This window comes from Pezoporus occidentalis, unplaced genomic scaffold (genome assembly GCF_034315485.1).
Source record: "Pezoporus occidentalis ecotype Australia unplaced genomic scaffold, CSIRO_AGI_Poc_V1 ctg224, whole genome shotgun sequence".
NCBI lineage: Eukaryota > Metazoa > Chordata > Aves > Psittaciformes > Psittacidae > Pezoporus > Pezoporus occidentalis.
Genome location: NW_026914117.1, coordinates 829042 through 849933, shown reverse-complemented (window position 1 = coordinate 849933; position 20892 = coordinate 829042). Strand labels below are relative to the sequence as shown.

The following is a 20892-nucleotide window of genomic DNA, read 5'->3' as shown; positions in this document are numbered from 1 at the left end:
TTAAGAGCTTAGGTAATACAATGTAAATACATTGTTGCAGCCCTGTTAGAGCCTTATTCTGGCGCAGATTTCATTTTATAACCTTTAGTAGTCATGTGGGAGTGAGAGTCATTCTTGAGCTGGAGCCACACACCTCTTCCAGGAGCCAGGGCCACTGCATGGTACAGCTGGACCACAGCACTGGGATAGAGGTTCCATCCATCCATCCATCCATCCATCCATCCATCCATCCATCCATCCCCATGGAACATCCATCCATCCCCTTGGAACAGGGGTCTGGAGGAGGAGGTTATGATCAGAAGTAGATAGAGGATTAAAAAAAAATGTAAGCAGTCAGTCAAATGACAAAGATCATCTGCCTGGGTACATGTGTTTGGAAACCCTCCTTGTAGGGTGAAGGCATGTAGCATCTCTCAGTGTTTTAAGGTTCTCTGTTGATTTGAATGCTTTGTATGTTTTGACACCTGACCCTATCCATGGTTTATGGATTGAGTTTCCATTGTTACCAGGTTCTGGTTTCATGTTCCTTGTATCAATTTGAAATTTTGGGGCTGCTTTACCGGGTTGTGATGAGGCTTTGCAGAATGGATCTAGCCAGGGTTAAGCATATTGCAGATCAGAGTGGAGCAGCAGGTTTTTAGCTTCCATTTGGAGAAGTCTGATATTTTCACAGACATTTTCAGTAGAAACGCTTCTGCTTGCCTTAGCTCAGAGCTTTCTATGTATTACGTTATATTTCTGCCATGTAAAATGTTGGCTGTTTTCCACTGAGGAAATGTAGCTCAAGTAGTATGTTAAAGTCTTCTATACTAACCTCCAGGCTCTTCTCTGTGTTGCTACTAGAAGCCAAGTGTCTTTCTTCAGTGTCCTTTTGACACTCTGCCTGCTACTTCTGAATGTCACCATGAAGGGCACTTCAAGGAGTTCAGTAGTCTAAACTCTAGCTGTTATCTCCTACGCTGCATTTGTTAACTGGGCAGGATCTTTACCAGTAATCTGATTTAAGGGTTTGGTTTGTATAGACATAGCTTTTTTTTGTGCAAGTCCTTATAGTGCTTTTGAAAATGAAAACCTGTCATGTCAAGATGACACTTTATTATTCAGCATGCTTCCTCTATGTCACTGAGTCGTACCTGTTCATTCAGTAACAAAAACATGTTTTTCTGCAATTAACTGTGGTGAGTCAGCTTAAGTATGGCAATTTTTTTTTTTTCTTTTTTCAAAAAATAGTTTGTGGGCTCTTTTGCTTTGTTTGTTGTTTGTTTTTTTAAATAATCAAGTCACAGCCTGAGACAGTTAAAAACAAAACTAGAGTAATACGTTTTGTGTGAAATGATTTCATGTCATAGTTGGGATTTGAGGGAGGAGGTTAGGGGGGTGTTTCTGCTCCTTAGAAAATTACTGATCTTCATAATAAATGTATTTAGGGTCAGAAGTACATACAGGATCAAAAAACAACATGTAAGCAGTCAGTCAAATGACAAAGATCATTTGCCCAAGTACCTGTATTTGGAAACCCTGCCTGTAGGGTGAAGGCACCCATCACACAAGAGGAAAAACAGTAAACAATCCCTCTTTCTTCCCAGTTAACTAGGAGAAAGCTGTTTCCTGGTTTCTGTTTCTCTTAGGTTTTAGAAAATAAGATGAGAGTAGCAGTCGTGGTTTAAATGCAGCTGATAACTTAGCACCATGAAGCCATTTACTCAACGGGGGGGGGGGGGGGGGGGGGGGGGGGGGGGGGGGATGGGGAGGAGAATCGAAAGAATGTAAATCCTGCGGGTTGAGATAAGAACAGTCCAGTAACTAAGGTATAACACAAAACTACTAATAATGATAAAGGAAATAACAGGGGGAGAAAATATGAAACTAAAAGGGGAAAGGAAAAAAAAAACAACCAAACCAATAAACACACGTGATATACAATACAATCACTCACCACCCATTGACCAGTAGCCAGCCTGACCTGAGCGGCGATCTGGGCCTTCCGGGTAGCTGCCCCCAGTTTATATACTGGGCATGGTGTGCTGTGGTATGGAATACTCCTTTGGTTAGTTTGGGTTAGTGTCCTGTCTCTGCTTCCTCCTGCTTCCTGTGCACCAGGCACATGGCAGAGCATGAGAGACTGAAAAGTCCTTGATCGGAGTAAGCATTACTTAGCAACAACTAAAATCATCTGCGTGTTATCAGTATTGTTCGCAGACTAAAGTCAAAAACACAGCACTGCACCAGCTACTAAGAAGGAAAAAAATGACTGTTAGAGCTGAACCCAGGACAGTAGCATAGGCATAGGGATGCTTTTACAAGAAGAGGCATTTTTTTCTAACAGTGAATGCAGTTAGGCTGACAGTAACTGTAAATTAAGTTCCATTGTTAGAATCATTGATTTAATGATTATATGGAACATACGAATGAAGAAAAACCCCAAACATTTTGAATGTTTTTGAATTCAGCTGTTGATTCCAAATATTAATTTTGGTATTCATAATGCAAAGCTTTGTGTAACAAAAACAGTTGTTGTTGAAAATAATATGGCTGGTAGCATGAAAAGCAGCTTTCATGTACAAGTTTACCCCTTAGGGTGTAATCAAGACCACTACACATACCCTACTCCTGGCATTTAACTTAAATGCAAATGAAAGCACCAAAGATGGGTCCCTGTATAGCCATATACATATATAGTCAGTGGAGATCAATGGACATCTCTGAGGAGGTAACAGCTTAGTTACGTGCTTAAATTATATGACTGCTCTCCCTGTAAAATGTGCTGCATAAAATTCTGTGAGCCTTACCATGCATGCTTCCTGACAGCTAGAGAAATAAATAACAAATAAAGAGCCGTATCTAGCAGAGTACTGTTGGATAAAGTTCTTTCAAGAAGGATAATAGCAGGTTTATTTACTGGGGCTGGGGTGAAGTGGGTAGTAGCTAGAGCATACTACAAGGATTATCACATCTGTCCTACTTTAAATCTCCTCTTGGATTGCCTTTATGGCCTCAGGCAGGCAGTGTATCTTGCCCAAGCTTCAATTTGCACATCTGTGTAAGTGAACCTTCTTATGACATTGCTGTTAGAGGTTCGGAGCAGGGAGTTTCTGAAATTTAATAATTTGTTAACATGACCCAGTTTTCAGTTCCTTCTGCAATCTCCTGTCCTTCTAGCAGAAAAGCACAGGAAATTATTATGTCCATAGTTAATAGTGGTTCTCTGTCAGGGAATGTGAAGGATTCCCTCACATCCTTCAGGATGCCCCTTTGACGATTTTTATACTATCCCCCCCACCCCGGAAACATTCAAGCCTTTCAGGTTGTTCCAGAATCAGTTTTAAAGCTTTGCAGCCTCCCAGACATCTTTCAGGCTTTCCTGGCTACCCACCCGCCAGGTTGTCCTTTTGGCATCTTCTGTCTGCTTCCAAGGCAAATCAGTTCAGCTGCCCAGACTTAATCCATTTTCTTCATTTTCCCTCTTGTCCTGCCTCTGGCGCTAAGCTAAGGGGGAGCCAAACCAAGTCTTCCCCACAGGAAAGAATCATGTCACCCTGTTTTTTAGATCTCTCTAATTCTTCAGGTATTTTTGGCTAAAGTGCAAAATTTGATGTATCTTTTAGATACAGTCTAAATTTATGTTCATGTTAATCAGTTACTGGCATGCATGCAGATAACTTTTGTATCTGTAAGCAAAGAATATTTATACTTGCCTTGTCAGGATTAAGGCTGGATTGATTGCAGTTGATCACAGTAGTAAATACGCTTTAAGGAGTATCATAGATACTCCTTGCACAGTCTGAAAGTGTTTTAAAACAGTTTAAAAGCCTTCTGTCAAAGACAATTTTCTAATAAATATTTGATTTTTACCCTGTAAAAATCTATCAGCATACCATTTTAAAACTGGAAGAGATTATACTAACAGGGAGAACAAGGAACTTTGCAAAGGTTGTGCTACTCCTAAGAAAGTTTGAAAAAGAAAACAAACCTAAGGCACTTGGAAGCAGTTCAGGGGTTTCTAGTTAGATATGACATGTTGTGATGTGATATGGTAAATAGGCAAGATTATTCACCTCTTGAGTTTGCTCTTCTTTATTCAAACTAATCTATACTAGCAGTCCTAGAACTTAGTTCTCTGCTTGTCTTAGCAGCGTAGGAAAATGTTACACTTTGGTTTGCAATCTGATAGAGGAGAACAAGGTGTTTTCCTTAAAGCAGATGTTCCTTTTACAGCTGCAGCATCCTGGGTTCAGCCCCTGTTCACCACGGCTGGACCCAGCTCCTGCAGACACTGCCAGCATTCCAGTAGCAGGGAGAAACTTGCTGTCTTAATGCTGAAGGAACAAATTAAACACTGCTCCTCAGGATGGTTTCTCTCAGCTGTTCTCCATGGAGATGGTTGCTTTTGCTGCTCAGCGAAGTCGGATGTGTATAAGAGAATCTTAGCTGGACTGGCTGGCTTAGGCATGGCTAGTGCTCTCTTGGTGGTTTCTTTACAGCTCTTGAACTGAGCCTGGCTTGCTTCTAGCCAGCTAGGAATGGAGCGATCAAACTAGCAGTTGCTGCTTTGTATCTATACAGATACCTCTAGAAAACAGGGATTTAAGATATTTTAGTAAATTGTGTAGTCCATCCTCCTTCAGGAAATTCCATTATTAAAATATGTGGGAATAACTTCTTCCTAAAAGCCTTTAAAAAAAAAAATTCTACACTTTCCCCAGGCAGTCTTAGCGATAATTTCAGTTATATAGCTTTTAAATTGTCTAACTTCCATCTTTCTTTATGCAGTTTCCTCCTATGATCTGATCACTTGGCAATTCCCAAGTGAAGAACTTACTTTGCTACAAAAAGGGGGTAAATCTCCCATACATCTGAAGTCTATTATAATGTTTCTGCTCTTCCCTTCCATAACCTGAGTAAAATCAGTTCTTTCCATCTTTCCACATGGATGTTGGTTTGTATACCTCTGATGACTCTTAGTCGAAATAAATAAGGAGTCCAGAGGACTTGTATTTTGGGGCATATTTCTTATTAAAAGTGACACCCAGAACTAGACACAATGTTCCAGCTGAAGTTCGACCAGTACTGCCTTGGTGTTTTAAATTCCAAAGTTCCTAAAATATTTTCACTGTTGAGTAACTGGAATGAAGTTCATCAACTTCTTTGCTGGCATGAATTTACCTCAGCAGAAAATCTGGTCAAAGCATCTGTGTATCAGAGAGCGTGTGACTCTCTTTCCACAGCTGATGTGTAGGGAATATCACAAGAACAACAGATCTTGTACTATTTTTACCCGTTAAATTGCAATCTGCAGATTAAACCAGGATGATGATCCTTACAGGTTTGTTCCTGTTACGACACCCAAGTTCTGGGGCAGTGCAGGTCAAAGTGTGCTTTAGGTCATCCCAAGCCATAGTAAGATAGCAGCCAAGTTTGAGGTATACTCCCTCTGTGGTCTGAATGTTTGGATAAGAGGTGAATGCATTTCCTTTTCCTCTGACAGAGCTGGAAAACCCTTGTCAGCTGTTTTCTTGCCTTAATTTAAACAGGATGTCTTATATTGTACTTAGCCAATCACTTTTATACATCCCAATAAGAGGATGGTGTTTTTTTTCCCAACATCAAGTCACTACTGCCTCATCTCCAGGTTTGGTTATCAGTAAGCCGCAGATCTTTTCTGCAAGAAAAAAAGTTTGTGCAGTTGATAACTCCTGCCTAAAGGCAGCATTTTGCAGCTGTTGTAAGTGAATTGCCTTCTGTTTAGTTCAGGCTATTCTTCTAATTTCAAGTTCCTTTTGAATTTCAATTCTCCTCTTCAAAAGGCAATGCAGCAGTTCTACTAGTGCAAATTCATAGTCTACACAGGTGAGCAAATACACTGTGTATAAATTTCTCCTTAAAAATGTATTCATAACACATATGAAAATAATAGCTATAAATGTAATTAATACAACTGCTGTTATTTATTCCTCACAGATGTACTTTAAGAATAAAAAGCCTGTAGCTTGAATATATTTATTGCAAATTCTTTATCTTAGAACTTGAAACTGAATTTGCCAAGTACATTTTCAGGATTAGTTAAGGAAATCATGTGGGCATTTCATTATGTCTTTTTGAGCCTTGGGCTTTTACAGGTGTTTTGTTTTGGTTTTGAGGTATTTCTACTCTCCCTTCTCTGTGTTTCTGGTTCATCAAATAAGCTAATTATCTTGGAGTTTGGCATTACAGTGTTGAATGAACCATGCCACTGTCAATGGATCCTGTTATGCTAGAGCATTACTGGATGTCACCTGCAGGTATTAAATGAAGATATGAATAGGTTGATTGTTCAATCTTAATTTGGTTTGTTCTTCTCTGAAGAAATGAGGTGAACAAGTACCCAAATGAGTAGACAGAACCTTCTCTGTAGCCCAGTTGTTGTGCTGAAGCTGGCAGAAAAAAGTTGGTACAAGCCAGGGAACCAGGCTGTTGTGGTTTGCATCTCAGTTGTATACTTCTGATAGTGAGCAAGCAACAATGAGCCTTTCACAGGCTGTAACTTCTCCATAGGTGGGACTGAGCCCTGTGGCCCATGGCCCTTCAAGATAAAGTTACTTGAGTAGATTTCTTCACCAAAAAAATTGTCTGTGTTGCAAGTCAAGGTGATCATGTTATGTGCAGGGCCAGAAAGCTAATATGCAGGTACAGCTCCTGTATTCAACAGTACAAGTTGTACGCTTGTACTCTTCAGTATTCTCATTACTTTGTTTCTCTGTTGAGGAAAGACCAATTTCATGAATTGGTCTTTGGTCATTGACACATGAAGGCATTTTCTTAGAAGACTTTGAAGCTTTCAGGTCTTTTGAAGCAGACACATGGGATTTAACAGCAGGGGCATTTTCTACAAAATTAACTGTTGGGGCCTCATTAGTTTTTAAAGATTGGAAATGACCATCAGGCATGCTCCAGATGTTTCCTCTCCTGTAGTTAATACCACGTTTTATTAGAAATATGACCTTTATTTTCTTTTGAATCATGTCCAGCAAAATGGAATTTAGCACTTATTGTCAATGTATTGGATTTTGGCTTCAGGAATAAAACATGCATGCTCTTAATTGTACATAAGAATTTCTGCTCTTCATCTCCAAAGAGCATGGATTGTGACGAAGAAGGTAGGAAAACTAATCCCTTACTAGACTGAAACCATCAGGATTATATCACAGAAGATTGGAATTGTCAGTTTCTTCATTTAAGCTAGCATTACAGCAGAGGGCAAGATCTGTTGCTCAGCAAGGATTCCTGTTCTCTGTATATCAGTAGGTTTTGTTGTCTTTTTTCCTTTAGCATTGATAAAACAACCTTGCGAGCTGGCCAGGTTGCACAGTACTATAATTTAGTCAGATTCAGTGTGACTCATAATTTTCAGAAGAATGCTGAAGATTTTAAACCTTCACTATTCAAAATAATAAGTGCTGAAGAAGTACCTAGCCTTTTAGAAAGGCTTCCTAGAAGAAAAACTTCTATGCTCAAAAATACATTACTCCTAAAAAAAAAAAACCAAAACACTATTATTTCCCTGTAGTCCTGGTAGAACAGCCTGTAAAATAAATGTATGTCAATACTACTGTATTAGAAATCATCATCCAAATGAAACTTATGGCAGAAGAGTTTTAGTTTTAAAATTATTTATGCCAAATGATCATGTATATAATTCGAAGTAGTTTCTAAAATAACCGCCTTGTGTTGAATTTAAAAGGGAAAATAATGGAATACAGAATGCCAAGTAAAGTTTTGGTATCTAGAAAAAGGTTAGCAAAGGAGACGTAAAAAGGTTTTCATTTTCTCTACCGCCATTCTTCTATGGAAAATAAATTTACTGTCTCAATTAAACTTTCAATCTGCTGGCAATAGATGTACATGGCCATAGTAGCTGGCTTTAAAGAAAAAGTTATGTACAAAACCCCTACTTTTGTATAGCCTAATTCCCTTGGCTTCCACATGGGAAACTTTGAATTTAGCAAATGGAACAAGTGTGGTCTGAATCTGCTCTGTTTGGTAGCACTTGGTAAGTTGTGTCAAAACAGTCCTGCTTACTTGGAATTAAATTCTGCAGATTTTGGAAGGAAACACTTGCAAATATTGTCACACTGCAGAAGTGTCTGAAACAGTTGGTGCTGGTACAACACTGGCCAGGCAGCAATGGAATAAAAATATTTCCCTTCCACTGTCTGCTTTAGGCTTATCAACTGCTGTAAGGCTTATCTGCTGTACAGAAACTCTGTCTATAGTACACTGATCCAAACTACATATATTTTCCTGCATAAACAGTTTTATTTTCAAATAAATCTTTCAGCAGTTCAGGGTTTAACAACCATGTTTTAATTGCAGTCCATTTGTCTGGCCCAAAAAACTCCAATGCATCAAAATCTGCTGCCCTTCCCAATTAGTAACATCAATTGCATCAACATGAAGGGAAATACTCCAGGTTTGCAGAGGTCTAAGGCTGACTATTTAGGGACTTCATATTGGAAAACACTCGAGTCCTGGTTCTAAAGGAACTAGGCATGGAGCATAAATTTAACTTGACATCCTTTAAATGTGTACTAAGATACTTTATGCAAATAGCCCAAGCACTGCAGCCTTCATATCATAAGTTTCAGTCATTTGATTTAGGAAACCTTAGCAAAGGAAAGAGATTACTTGGAAATGAATGCTAGAAAAGTTTACTGTAAATATAAATCAGTATCTACAAAGACTTCCTGTAATGGTTCTTGTGGTTCAAAAGTGTAATTGTAAATTTATTCTGTGCTTTTCATTTTATTCTTTCTGGCAAAGACAAGCAGTGACAATGTGTCATCTTCACCCCAGTGCTGGGTGTATTGGTCACACTGAGTCAATGTATGTAACTTGTGGGAATGTGTGCTTCTTTTCCTCTGCATTCCCATTCTGTCGAGCAAGTGATGCTCGGTCAGTGACTAGGAACACAATGTGCTCAGCCCATGCTGCCTCCTGTCATGGCAGTGTCTTCTCTATGCCTGCAGAAAGAAGGAGAAAAAAGGGGATACACAACCATATGGGTTGTTTGCATTTACATTTTCTAGGCTCATTGTGACTCTTCAGGCATTCAGGACAGCCTGAGAGCTGCTCAAGAGACAGAGATGCAGTGTGCTCTGCTGATAAGGTCAAGTCCATCTCTCGTCTGGTATGTGCAGAAAACAAAGAAGGCAAATGACCTTAGCAAGAGATACAACTTCATCTGTCTCCAGAGATGAAGTCCCAGGTAGATGATTTACTAATTTTCTGAATTGTTCATGACCGCACTCTTGATGTACATTTCAGAAGCATCATTTTTCCCTTAGTATATTTTTACATGAATATATCTTTGTTTTGTTAGCTAGATGAACCTAAATTTAAGAGCCAGCAGCTGTTCACAACATTTTATTTAATGCACACACAGAGGTTTGCCATGGTTAATGAAAAAGATACAACTTATTAAAATATAATTATTTTGTTAAATATAAAATATTATTCCCTTAAAGCTATAATTTGATATACTGTTTAGAAATAACAATGTGGATTTCCTTAAATTAGTTAAATCTAACTAAACACAACCCATTTAAGCAAGTGGTAGGCAGCTGAAGACAGGTAATTCACAAAACCCAGAGAAAAGCACACACAAACCTGAATGCACAAAATACGCAAACACCTGAATGCAGCATAACTGTATGTGCCCTCCTGTTTTCTCTCCCATCTCACTGGGGGTGTGGTAAAACTGAATGTTCTGAGTTTGTGTGGTACAACTGGAACTCAGCATGAAGGAAACATGATAGGGAGAGAACAGGTTGCTTCTCTTCCCTGAAACAGATAATTTAACCTATTTACAGCACAGTCAGTCTTTAAGAAACAAACATTCACAGGCCATGTGTGTTTGCTGATGCCACTTGCTTCTAAATTTGCACCTCATAATTCATTCTTTAAGGAGGTGAGGAAAGAAAGAAACCACGTCTTAATTTGTGTAGGTGCATGATAATGCAGGTAAGAAATAAGATAGATGAGCCTGACTTCCCCCTCTTTGACTTCCCCCTTGTTGTAACCTACCCTCCCACTCTGGACTTATACTACAATTTTTGAAAGCTATTTTCAGGGGAACAAAGGACAAGAAGTCCAGCCCCTATAATTGTCATCACTGAAGTCTGAGAAAGTCACTGAACCATGGAAACCACAGCTATTTCAGTCTTACAGCTTTGTACCTCCATAGCTGCTCCTCTCAAAGGATTTCAGACAGCTTTAGAGACATTAACAAGGCTGGCATCACAACGCTGACAGAGGAGGAGGACTGAATTATTATTCTGGTTTGATAAAATGAAGAGCCGTGATGGGCAAATTCATTTCAGCTTAGCGATGTGGTATAACATACTTTTGCCTTGCTCAGACATGTCCCCTTTCCAAAGTCAGAGGTTACTGCCCAGGTGCTGGGGGGAGAAAAAGGGAATGTAATTTTGGCTTTGCCAACTTGGACCACAGCGGGGGGTCTTAAACTATCACAGAAACTAGGTTTCTGCTAGCACCGGGCAAATTTTCTCTGGGGTAGGCAACTTCTCAGAGAGGGTAGGCAGAATGAGATCTCAAGAGTATGCCACTATTTATTAAAGAGTCGAGAGTCCTATGTACTTTGTCCTACATCTCAAGGGAAGTTTCAGACAGATCAGGAGGGAGATTCCACCTTTCCTGCCACCATACTTTGCTTCTTTAGATGACAGTTTACTTTAGCATGGAAACAGCAATGTGTAGGGGTAGTGTTTAATTCTTTTGGATTCTTTTCTAGAAAATAAACGATCTGCAGGTAATAAAAGGCCATTAAATGTTTTTTAAGCAAGAGCTGAAAACATGGCCATAATTGGGAGGAATTTTGAAGTAGGAGTTGAGAAGTGGAATTTTGTAAGCACATTCCTGAAGGAGCAAGTGGGAGAAACCATTCTGTCTGGTAAAAGCATGAAGTAATGTATTTGCATTTTAGGGTTTTATTAAAAGGCGTAGTATGCTCTGCATGATTCCACTTGTTCAGCAAGCCACTGTAAATCTGTCTTTTCCATTTATAGTCTAATTAAGAGCTCCATAATAGTCACGTACTTGAAATTTGTAACATTGAGATTGTTTTATGTTTTCTGTTTCAGTAACACACCTTGGAAACTGCAGATTTGAGGAAAGAGAATTTTCTTTGAAATTTTTCCTATCCCAAGAGGTGATAGCAAAAAAGAAAATTTTTTTTTTTTTCAGCTAGAAAAGCAGAAGAAAACCAGGTAAATGAGCAAAATACAGTGCTTCTTACTTGGTCAGCTGCAGGATTTTGTTTCTTATCACCAGAATATCTGCAGCTATACTAGAGGATGTGTAAATGTCTGAGTTGTGCCTTCCTCAATCAAGCTACTGTTTTGCAATTTCTGTCTCTGTCATAGTAGAGCTAGAGGAATTTTTCTCTTTTTTGAGAAACTCCTGTGATTTGAAAAGTGTTCCACCTTGTAGTGATACACAAGACAAAGAGAAAAACAAGAGTTTCAGGTGGTGGTGCGCTTTTGTGGTTTGGATTTTTTGGTTTGGGTGTTTTTTTTTCAGAAGACATAATGAACTCTTAACTTCTAACACTAAAAAAACTGGTTTTGAGACTGTGATCAGAATCAGGAAGCTGAATGCAGGAACTTGACCCTGTCTGTCTGATATCCCTTGTAAGTGATAACCCTGTGGCTGTCAGAAAAATCAGTCCATTGCACCATTAAAACTGCTGGACTGTTCTTGGCCTCAGAGGCTGTGTCTTTAGGGCAGTAGTCAGTGTTCTCTCCTGCCATGTAGCTTGAGACTCTGTTCAGGGAACATAGTAAAAAGAGCAACTGATAGAAGTGTGAGCTTTTTCAGATCTCAAGCCACAGTGCTAATGAGAAAGGCTTACATGTCTGTCACTTCTAAGACATTTCCAGTTTAAACTTTTGGTAGTATGGTTTTCACTTGAAGGAAGTTGGGCTTTAACTGGATTTTTCTAATGCCTTTTTTTTTTAATGGAAATATTATTTCACCAGAAAAATGGCCAGATTTAATTACTCCTGACTTTCCAAAAGTGATTTTGGTGTGCTGGACAAGTCTAACATGCAGTGGAAAAATATAGCAACCTGACTATCCAGCCTGACTGTGTACTGATACACTGAGATACGGGAAACCTGTAGAGGATGCACTTAATTCCTGAAACCTTGCAGGGAGCTAAGTAGTTGAACTTGGGCAAAGCAGTGACATTCATGCAGGGGAAAACCCTGTACACCGGCACAGAAGGCAGTATCAGAACTTCCTGAAAGTGAATCTGTGAGGCTTATATTAGTTTCGTCTCAGTGACACAGTAAGTCTTTTATTCCAGCACATAAATTCCTTAAATGTAGCTGATGCAAAGGATATTTTTAGGCTCAGAAGAAGTAGTGATGAGAGATTTTTCTGGAACAAATAAAATAAAAAGGTTAGTTCATAAGCAAATGTTTTAAATCATGCTTAATTTTGAGTTAGATTGAGGAACAGTTGGAACAGCAATTTCAGATCTTGTACAGGGAATGCTGGTAATCTCAGAAGAAAATCAGTTATTTCTTGTCAAACCAATCATACTAGCTTAGATTCCAGAATTGCTATTGATTGTAATTTCAAGCATAAGGTTTTCCTTCTATTCCACAGGAATGAGAATGAAGGCAGATGGGAAAAAGTGGAGGGGAAAAAAAAAATAAACCCACTTTTTCTAAACTGGAAAAGTTTGGAAGAATCTAGAAAGTTTCATTAATGCAGATCTATTTAGCTGTGTTGAACCGGGATACTCCGATGTCCTGTATAAAATGCCTTGCATTAGATATTCATTTTTCCATAATACTGCAAAACCTTGTGCACTGTATGAAGCCCTGAATGTTAGCCTAGAATAGCATTAGAATATCCTGTGTTTCACTGTCACCTGTAATACCAGATATGCAATAAGATATGTAGACACATATTTTCATTTTTCTGGTAGAAATGAGGATTTACATTAATCCACACTGAAAGAGAATATATTCTTCCCTCATTACTCTTTTATTTGTATCTTTGGGAGTGGCTAACTTAAGGTATTAAAGAATTAATTAAAAGCTCTTTGAGCTTTACTGCTTCTAATATCAGAATACAATTGTCTCCATGCAACCTTGATATTAACATTAAGTGGAAAATTATTATGCTTTGAGTTGACGTGTAGCATAGGCAACAAACAGGATTACTGTTGTGGGGTTTTTTGGGGTTTGTTTTTTTTTTTTTTTGACAAGGGTGATGAATTTCTCATAGCATATGAGATACAATTTCAAAGAGACAAATGAATCAGTCAGTGGGTCAGAGAAACCCAGTTCATAAAATATTTATGTACTGTTATGAAAATAAAGGGGAAAGGGAGCTTGTGTAACATACCGGAGAACTGAAGAACCAGGAGAAAACTTACTTTCATATCCCACAGCTGAACCTAACTTACATATATCAAGGGAAAGTGTGTCCAGCCATGGTTTCTCTGCAGCTGACCCAGCGTTTATGCCATTTCCAAGTATAATAATTCTCTTCTCTGCTATTCTGTTGTTCCTAGACTGATGCATCATTTCCAAGCTATGCTCCTTGTGACCAAATGCACAAAACTAGTTTGCCACAAGATTTTTTTTTTTCCTGCTTAATTCAGTCTTCAAATGGAAAAGAGGCAGGAGGGAAGTAACATCACAAAATTTATTGGATGGTTTAAACTAAAAAAATAACCACCCAAAAACCTCCCCCAGCCCCACAAAGAAGAAAAAATATCTTAATTTTCAGGCAGTGAAAGCCTGAGAAGTAATTCTGTTTTCTGTTAGCTATCTCATAGTGTCCTTTACATTTTTATTACATACCGTCTCCTCTAGATTAGATGCGTTTCAAATTTCTTTGGATTTTAGATACGTAGCTATCTGTTTTTTAAAATACTGCACTTAAAACAATACCTGAAACTGGCTTTATGTCTAAAATATTATGTACTTAAAGTAGTGAAAGAAAGTGCACAAAAAGTAATGTAAGGCTTCATTTAAAGTTTTGGGGAATGTTAATATCTGGATCCAGCCTTAATGAAGCAACTATTTTCTACTTTAATTCTAATGTGGTTTCTGTGGATTGATCTTCTCTTTCTCTTGCCCTTCCCTATCTCTTTCTTTCTCTGTCTCTTTTCTTCCTAATTTGGAGCAGCCATTGACCATTCTTATCAGGAGAGATTGCTGCAGTTTCCCCAAATGACCATCACTACGGCTCACCTCTCGGTTAAATAAATTATATCAGAAAGATAGAAGAAGCTTCGTTTTCCCAAATCAGAGCCAAAATGCATGTTTAACCCAGGTTTTTAGGTTGCATTTCTTGGCAACCCCTCTTGCATTTTGATTTTGAACACACATGTATAAACCTGGTTTTGAAAAGCAGATGCGTGATTTTAAAACAAATAAAAGTGAAGAAGTGGGTCCTGCAATTTATAGAGCACTACTCATTAAAAGCTTGGCATCAGATGAACTGCTGAGGAATTTTACAGTCATGGAGCCAGATTACCAGAATTCAAAATACATGATGTGCTGAATATTGAACAAGTCAACTGAGTCAGTTGGTGAAGAACTGGTGCATTTAGGCAGCATGGTTAACTTGCAGGGGCACATTTGGAGAACAAGTTGAAAATGTGTTTTATAGTGTGCATCCACTCTTGTGAGAAACCTGGTTAATAGATCCTTGATAAGCCCATTGCTCTCAGACAGTATTTGCTGTTGGCAATGACTTACTAAGCTCCAGTTGTACGTAAGGAAATGCACTACAAGGAGTTTCAGGTTTGGTGAATGTAGATGAATTCTGTACATTAAATGAAAATGGTCAAGACAATCAGTTAGTGTCATGCATCCAACTATGTTCTTGCTTTTCTAACCTTCCCTTGAGTGAGGCTGCCTGTTTAGGAGTTTTCATGTTTTCCATTTCTGGGGCACTGAACCTAATTGTGGACTTTTCTTATGCCATTGTGGAGCCCCACGCTGACCTTGGATGACCAGGGCTCTTTCTACAGTTATGTCTTTAGTGCTGGGTTATTTCTGTGAGATGTTTCATTTTTCCCTATCTTGGAGTGCCTGTATTTCAAATAGGGATGTTGATTTATCTGTTTTGTGGGATGCTTTGAGACTGCAAAGCTGTGTACATTATATATTGTTAGAACTAATAGGAAAAAGTAGATAAGAATTTTTTACTGAGTTAGCTGACAGGCTCCCTGAAGGGTTTATAGCTTTGTTTGGGCTGCTTCCCTCCTATGTGACCCAGCAGAGCTACACAGGGAAGGCAGATCTGCTTAGTCAATGGGAAAGCCTCTACAAACAAAACTGAACAGATGTGATGTTCTGATATTTAGCGGTTTTATTAACATCTTCACATTCTCCCAACTGAAGATAGCTCTGTGATATTGTCACAACTCATCAGCTCTGTGTGATATTGTACAGTTGTAATACAGGCAATACTATACAATGTCAGCAAATTACTGTGCGTGCCTTCAGTTGTGCTGATCTTCTCCTCCTTTAACTCTTTTGCTCCTGAGGAGGAAAGAAATACTTTGTCTTCTTATTCATGACACATATGAAGCGTGCCTGATTCTTCTTTTTTCTCCTCCCCTCTTTTCCCTTCACAATCTCCACAATCCCCATATTCCTCTCCCCATATAGAGATGAATGTTCAAAATAACAATAACAGACTCTCAGGGATGATTCTTCGCTTCTTTGGCATTAATGCACTTTTGTTAATTTTGACATTATTGCCAGGATTATTAACCACTGAAATCCATAATTTCACAACCGTGAAAGAACACAAGTGATTTGGGAGCCACACGTCATTTGCCATGGATTGAGCACTGTTCCACATAGTTAATAGCACTTGAAAAGGAGTGATGGCTTGCGGTCTTCCTGTCAACTTTTTCACCAAGTGCCTAGCTCCACAAAGGTCAAAGAGAAACGTGTAGGAGTTGCTTTGCTGTGGAGATGGTAATTTTGATTTGCAACCTCTGAGAAAACAGAGTAGTATGCACTTTTAATTACTGGGTTTAAACCACGACAACGAGATACAGTTCTACTGGGGTAATAAGATTACAAGTCAAAATGGAGAACAATTTACTGATCTCCTTTATCAAAATAAGTGTTTTAGACAGCGAACATATTTTCTCTTAATAAAAAAGCTGCCATGCTACTCTAAGAGTCCTAGATGTCATTTTAGATGTCCCCATGAACATACCAGTATTCAGAAGTTTCCACCCACCTTAACAACTTCAGTTGCCTTGGCTGGAGTGAAAGGGTTACAGAAAGGTCTTGAAGGACCAGATGTTTTTAAAAGAAGCTTAATAATGCAGATTTGGAATCAGTGTTTTGGGGTGTTTTTTTTTTAATTGCTGTAACTTGTATTGATTTCATGGAGATCTAGGGAGGTCTTTAAGAATCCCATTAGGCACCTATTTGTGTCTTTAGCTATAAAAACATTCATAGACCAGTTTGTAAAATTCTTGTGATGCTGCAAAGACTGGAAGTACACTGAATCATCAGTTCAAGAACAGGCAGTTGTTTAAATCTACCCCAGTCATGAAAGCTCTTTTACCTCCAAAGAGTTGAAGCAGGAGTGGAAGGTCTTTTGTTACAAAGCGATCTTCCTGAGTCAGAGCTCTATAGCTATTTAATCAAACAAAACCATTTTGAGAAATGCTGAATGTGTTTCCCTTTCTCCTTAGCAACTAATGTTTATTTCTTATGGCTCCAAAATAAACCTTTGAAAAAGTAAATGCCTCACAGTATAAATGATCACAATTTAAATTATTTCAGGTTTTCTTAATTGTTTTTAATTTCCAGTGTTATGTTGATTTTGTCTTTCAGCTCTTAGTTGTGGTAATTTATGGGCTATGACAATATATGCAACCAATTAGTAACACAACACCATAATTTATGCTTATTCTTTTTGTATAATGTGCAGGGATGGGATGTAGTGAACTCCAGAAAAAGAACAGCATACAGCTGAACAAGAGAAATATGAATATATGAGCAGCTCTTGGATTGACTGTAGATCGGAATGGTTACTATCAAGTGTCAGGCTGGTAGTGACCCATCTGGGTGCCTTACAGAGTATGGAAAGGGCAGATAGGTCCAAAGTACCAAAGCAAGAGGTCTGAACAAGGGCCCTGTGAACTCAGTGAAAACTTCTCCCTTAGTTTTGATGTCTGAATCAGGCTGATAACCCCATCCACCTCTTCCAAGTCACTCTTTGCCTTGAAGTTCTTTCATAGCATAGTAGAGATTATAATACATATAGAATAGTATACCTCCTGCCTCAGTGTGTGTGACCTACATTTGCAAGAGGCATATGCCTTTAAATCACTTACTACAGGGTATATGATGCTAATACCACTCTGTTAAACACCCTTTCGGGTAAGGGGAGGGGGGGAAGCCCTACAGAAGGCAAGTGTACAGTGTTGATGGCATCACTACATAGATTACATGGATGTACTTAGGATTTAATTGTTTAAGATATTGAATGCCAAAACTTTGTGTGGGTTGAATTTACACCTCCCTTATGCTTATGCAACTCACTCCATTACATGAGTCATTCTGTGGTAATTTGTCTGGGATCAGAATCACCTACTAACATCTTAAATAAGGCACAGTTTCATTATATATTAACATTTTATAGCTGGTATTTTCTACATGCTTTGTCTCGTTTTAGACATAATTGCTATATATGTAAGAGAGATCAGTTCTAGATTTTAGTTGGACTAACAATCATTAGGCAGCTGTTTCCATTCCATCCCCAGGGCTATTATACTGTGGCCCTAGTTTCTGTTTTGAACACTTCTGCAATGCAAACGGCAAAGCAGGATGTGACTGAGGAGCAGTGTAAATGAGAAATTACCTTGAGGATTAGAGGGTGCAGCAATGACATCCAAGATAACATTACTTGTTTGGCTAAGCCAGATTTAGGAGGGAAATAAAGAAGCATTTATCCAAATCACTTCATTATTCAGTCGCATGAAGGCCTGGAAACAGACATGCTAATAACCTCCATCCCTTATTAACTCTAGTTTGTTCTTTTCCATCGTATCAGGGACTGAAGGAAAGGGGAAAATGCGGCAAAATGGTGGGAGGGGGCTTCGTAGTGCTTCCTACCCTGGTATCTTGCAACTATCGAATGTGTGGGCTGCTTTTAGTCACCAAAAAAGAGAGCTTTCTGATTCACTGCATTCCTGCTCCACATAGCAGCCTTACACTTTTCCTAGCCTTTGCCTAATTTGAACTGGGTGCAGAGAATCCATTGAGTTCTCCAGGAGAAAAGAGCCCTATGAAGTACCAAGCTCCTGGCTCACCATGATCAGAGGCAGCTGTGGGGGGTTTTGCTATTTGCTCCTCTTAAAAGGGACAGGTTGCAGTGACCTGGGCACAGTACCTGCTGAACTGTTGTTACTTTTGAGTTCCAACATATGAAGCTTTTAAGAGAGAAACTGATGGCCACTACGTTTAAGGATATGTGGGAAAGGAGTTCAAATTGTCTTCATACTTTTATTGCTTCACAGAAATTTGAAAATCCCTAAAGGAAGAAAAGCATCATGCTCTGACTACAGATGTTTTACTTTCTTTTTTATGCCATATTGTACAGTATGTAATACCTCTGACGTGTTAGTTAAAAATTGTCATAAATGACTGACAGCCCTGAAACACTGCTCCCTACTCCTTCCTTTGCTACAAAAGCACACCTACATCTACGTCCACGGCAGCAAAAGCATCTCATTTCCTTGTTAAATCTCCCCTCTGAATAAACAGAGATGTTTTATTTCCCCATGTTGTCAATCAGGAACCTTTTGTCTGGGACACAGATTGATAAAATAGTTCATTATCTTAATCCATAACTTCTTTGGGAACTGCACACCATGCCTTCAACACCAGCCATTGATCAAAAATGGATTTGCATGTTGTGGTAAGTTCTAAAAAATGGATTTTAATATGGTATATTTCAAATGAATTGGGAAGTAGAAAAGAAAATTCAGTAGTGCTATCAACAGTCAGAATTTAGTGAGGAAAGAGGATCTAGTTCAGTAGCCAGCAATATGTGACAAAATTCATACATAACTGCTGGTAATCATTGTAAATAAGCAGATAATTTCAAATAAGTAGATGCCTCTACGTGCTGTATTTTAATAAATCCAGTTACAAAGTGGTTTTAGCATTATGGTGAGGCTCCTTTGCATCATGCCAATGTTTTTTATCAGCAGACTTAAAAAACCCATTTTGAGCATTAGTTGTACAACGGACATAGTACCATCCCTTGCTTAAAGGAGAAACACAAAAGACTAAGAAACTAATATGAAAGTGTCAGAAGGACAAAAGAATTAGAGGTCAGCTGAAGTGCTCAGGCTAAAAACTATGCAGAACCCAGAAGAAAGTGTGTCTCTTGGCTCCTAGCCCTCTCTTTCAAGTCAGGGTTATTACTTTTGCTAATCATTCAGTGCCGCTGCTATTGCCAGTAAATGTCAACCCAGAAAACTATCTGTGGTGTTGAAAAGTCAAAATGTATTTTATTCTTCAATCCGGATAAAGCTGCTCTTGGTATCATCAGGTCTTTCCTGGGAAAATTACTTCAGTTCTAGCAGAATCTCTGGAGTGGCACAAAACAGGCTGTGGCTTGTGTCTGTACCAGGATACCTGTAGAGCCAACAGCGAAGGGCATGGTTATCTCACTGGTAGGAAAAACAAAAAAAATGGTAGTGTTAAAAATCTTGAACAGGAGGTGTCTTGGCGGGCATTGCAGTCTTGTATAAAGCTTGAAGTTACGTTGCCAAAGTGGAGGAAGTGGATTGCGTGCCTCTCAGTTTCAGTTTTGAATCACAGTTTGTCATTTACTATGCAACTGATGTGTCAAGCAGTGCCAGTTACAAGTGTCTAGAAATGTGTAATTAAGCTTTAAACACGAATGCTCAGCTATATCATATTGCTCTAGGTGGATATCCTGATATGTTGAATTGATGTGTGATAAATGGAAGATAAAGGAAGACATAATAATTTCCTTTTAATGTAAACATACAGGTTTTACAATAACATTATATGATAGGTTGCATTAAGTAGAACAAATAGAATAGCAAAGCTGAGATGAAGCAGAAATGATTATGCAAGAGTATTTCTTAATTAATTGTCATTCACAATGAATCTCTACACTGGAAAAGGGGTTTCCTGCATTAATCCAGGGACTTATGCTGATGTTTTATAACACAGAGCAAAAATTTATCTAAGAGTATTCAGTTGAAACTGATGGAATTGATCCTTCTAATTAAGTAGCTACATACTGATTAAGGGGCCTAGAATCTCTTCTCTCTTTGTTGTAATAGGTGCTTTGAGATGGTTGAGCTTGAGACATATCATAGAGCAGGATAATAGGAATATTAAAAAATACTAAAGGGCCAATACCACTTGTTTAGCATACTCGGTAATTTAGCTCTAATTTTAAGTTACAGTCTTAAAGACTAAGATAAGATTTCAAAAGAAAATGGCTTATGATACACTTCAGTGCAATAAAGTGATGAAACTATGACATCCCTCAATGTCATGCTCAGAAATGGAATGTTTGGATTTGGATTTTGCAAGGAAGTATCTAAAGCACTTGAGATGTCTCTGAAGTGCCAAATAATACTGACTTTTCATCAGTGTCATAATGTTCTTTAGTTATAAATCAGTTCCCTGTCTCAAATGATATCATATAAAACCATATATGGTTATTGTTAACCTGGATTTTACGTCTTGTCATTTTGTCCTCAGTCATCCTTGCTGACAATTCAGGGTCACTATACAGCATTTTGCTTGATAAAGGCTCTAAGTACTGGACAGATGAATAATTCAAAAA

The 20892-nt window shown here is 38.5% G+C and overlaps 1 protein-coding gene across 2 annotated transcripts in view; it reads left to right on the top strand.

The window, feature by feature from the left end:
• Positions 1-20892, top strand: part of ARSJ (arylsulfatase family member J) — a 43840-nt gene that overhangs the window by 10437 nt on the left and 12511 nt on the right. The window contains exon 1 of one of the 2 annotated variants that reach the window (XM_062620884.1): positions 5935-6278. The exons of the other annotated variant lie outside the window; for it this stretch is intronic. Within the exon in view, the coding sequence (XP_062476868.1) occupies positions 6217-6278 (62 nt within the window). The 5' untranslated portion in view covers positions 5935-6216. Of the gene's footprint in view, positions 1-5934; positions 6279-20892 lie in introns of those variants that run through there. 2 annotated transcript variants of the gene reach the window in all.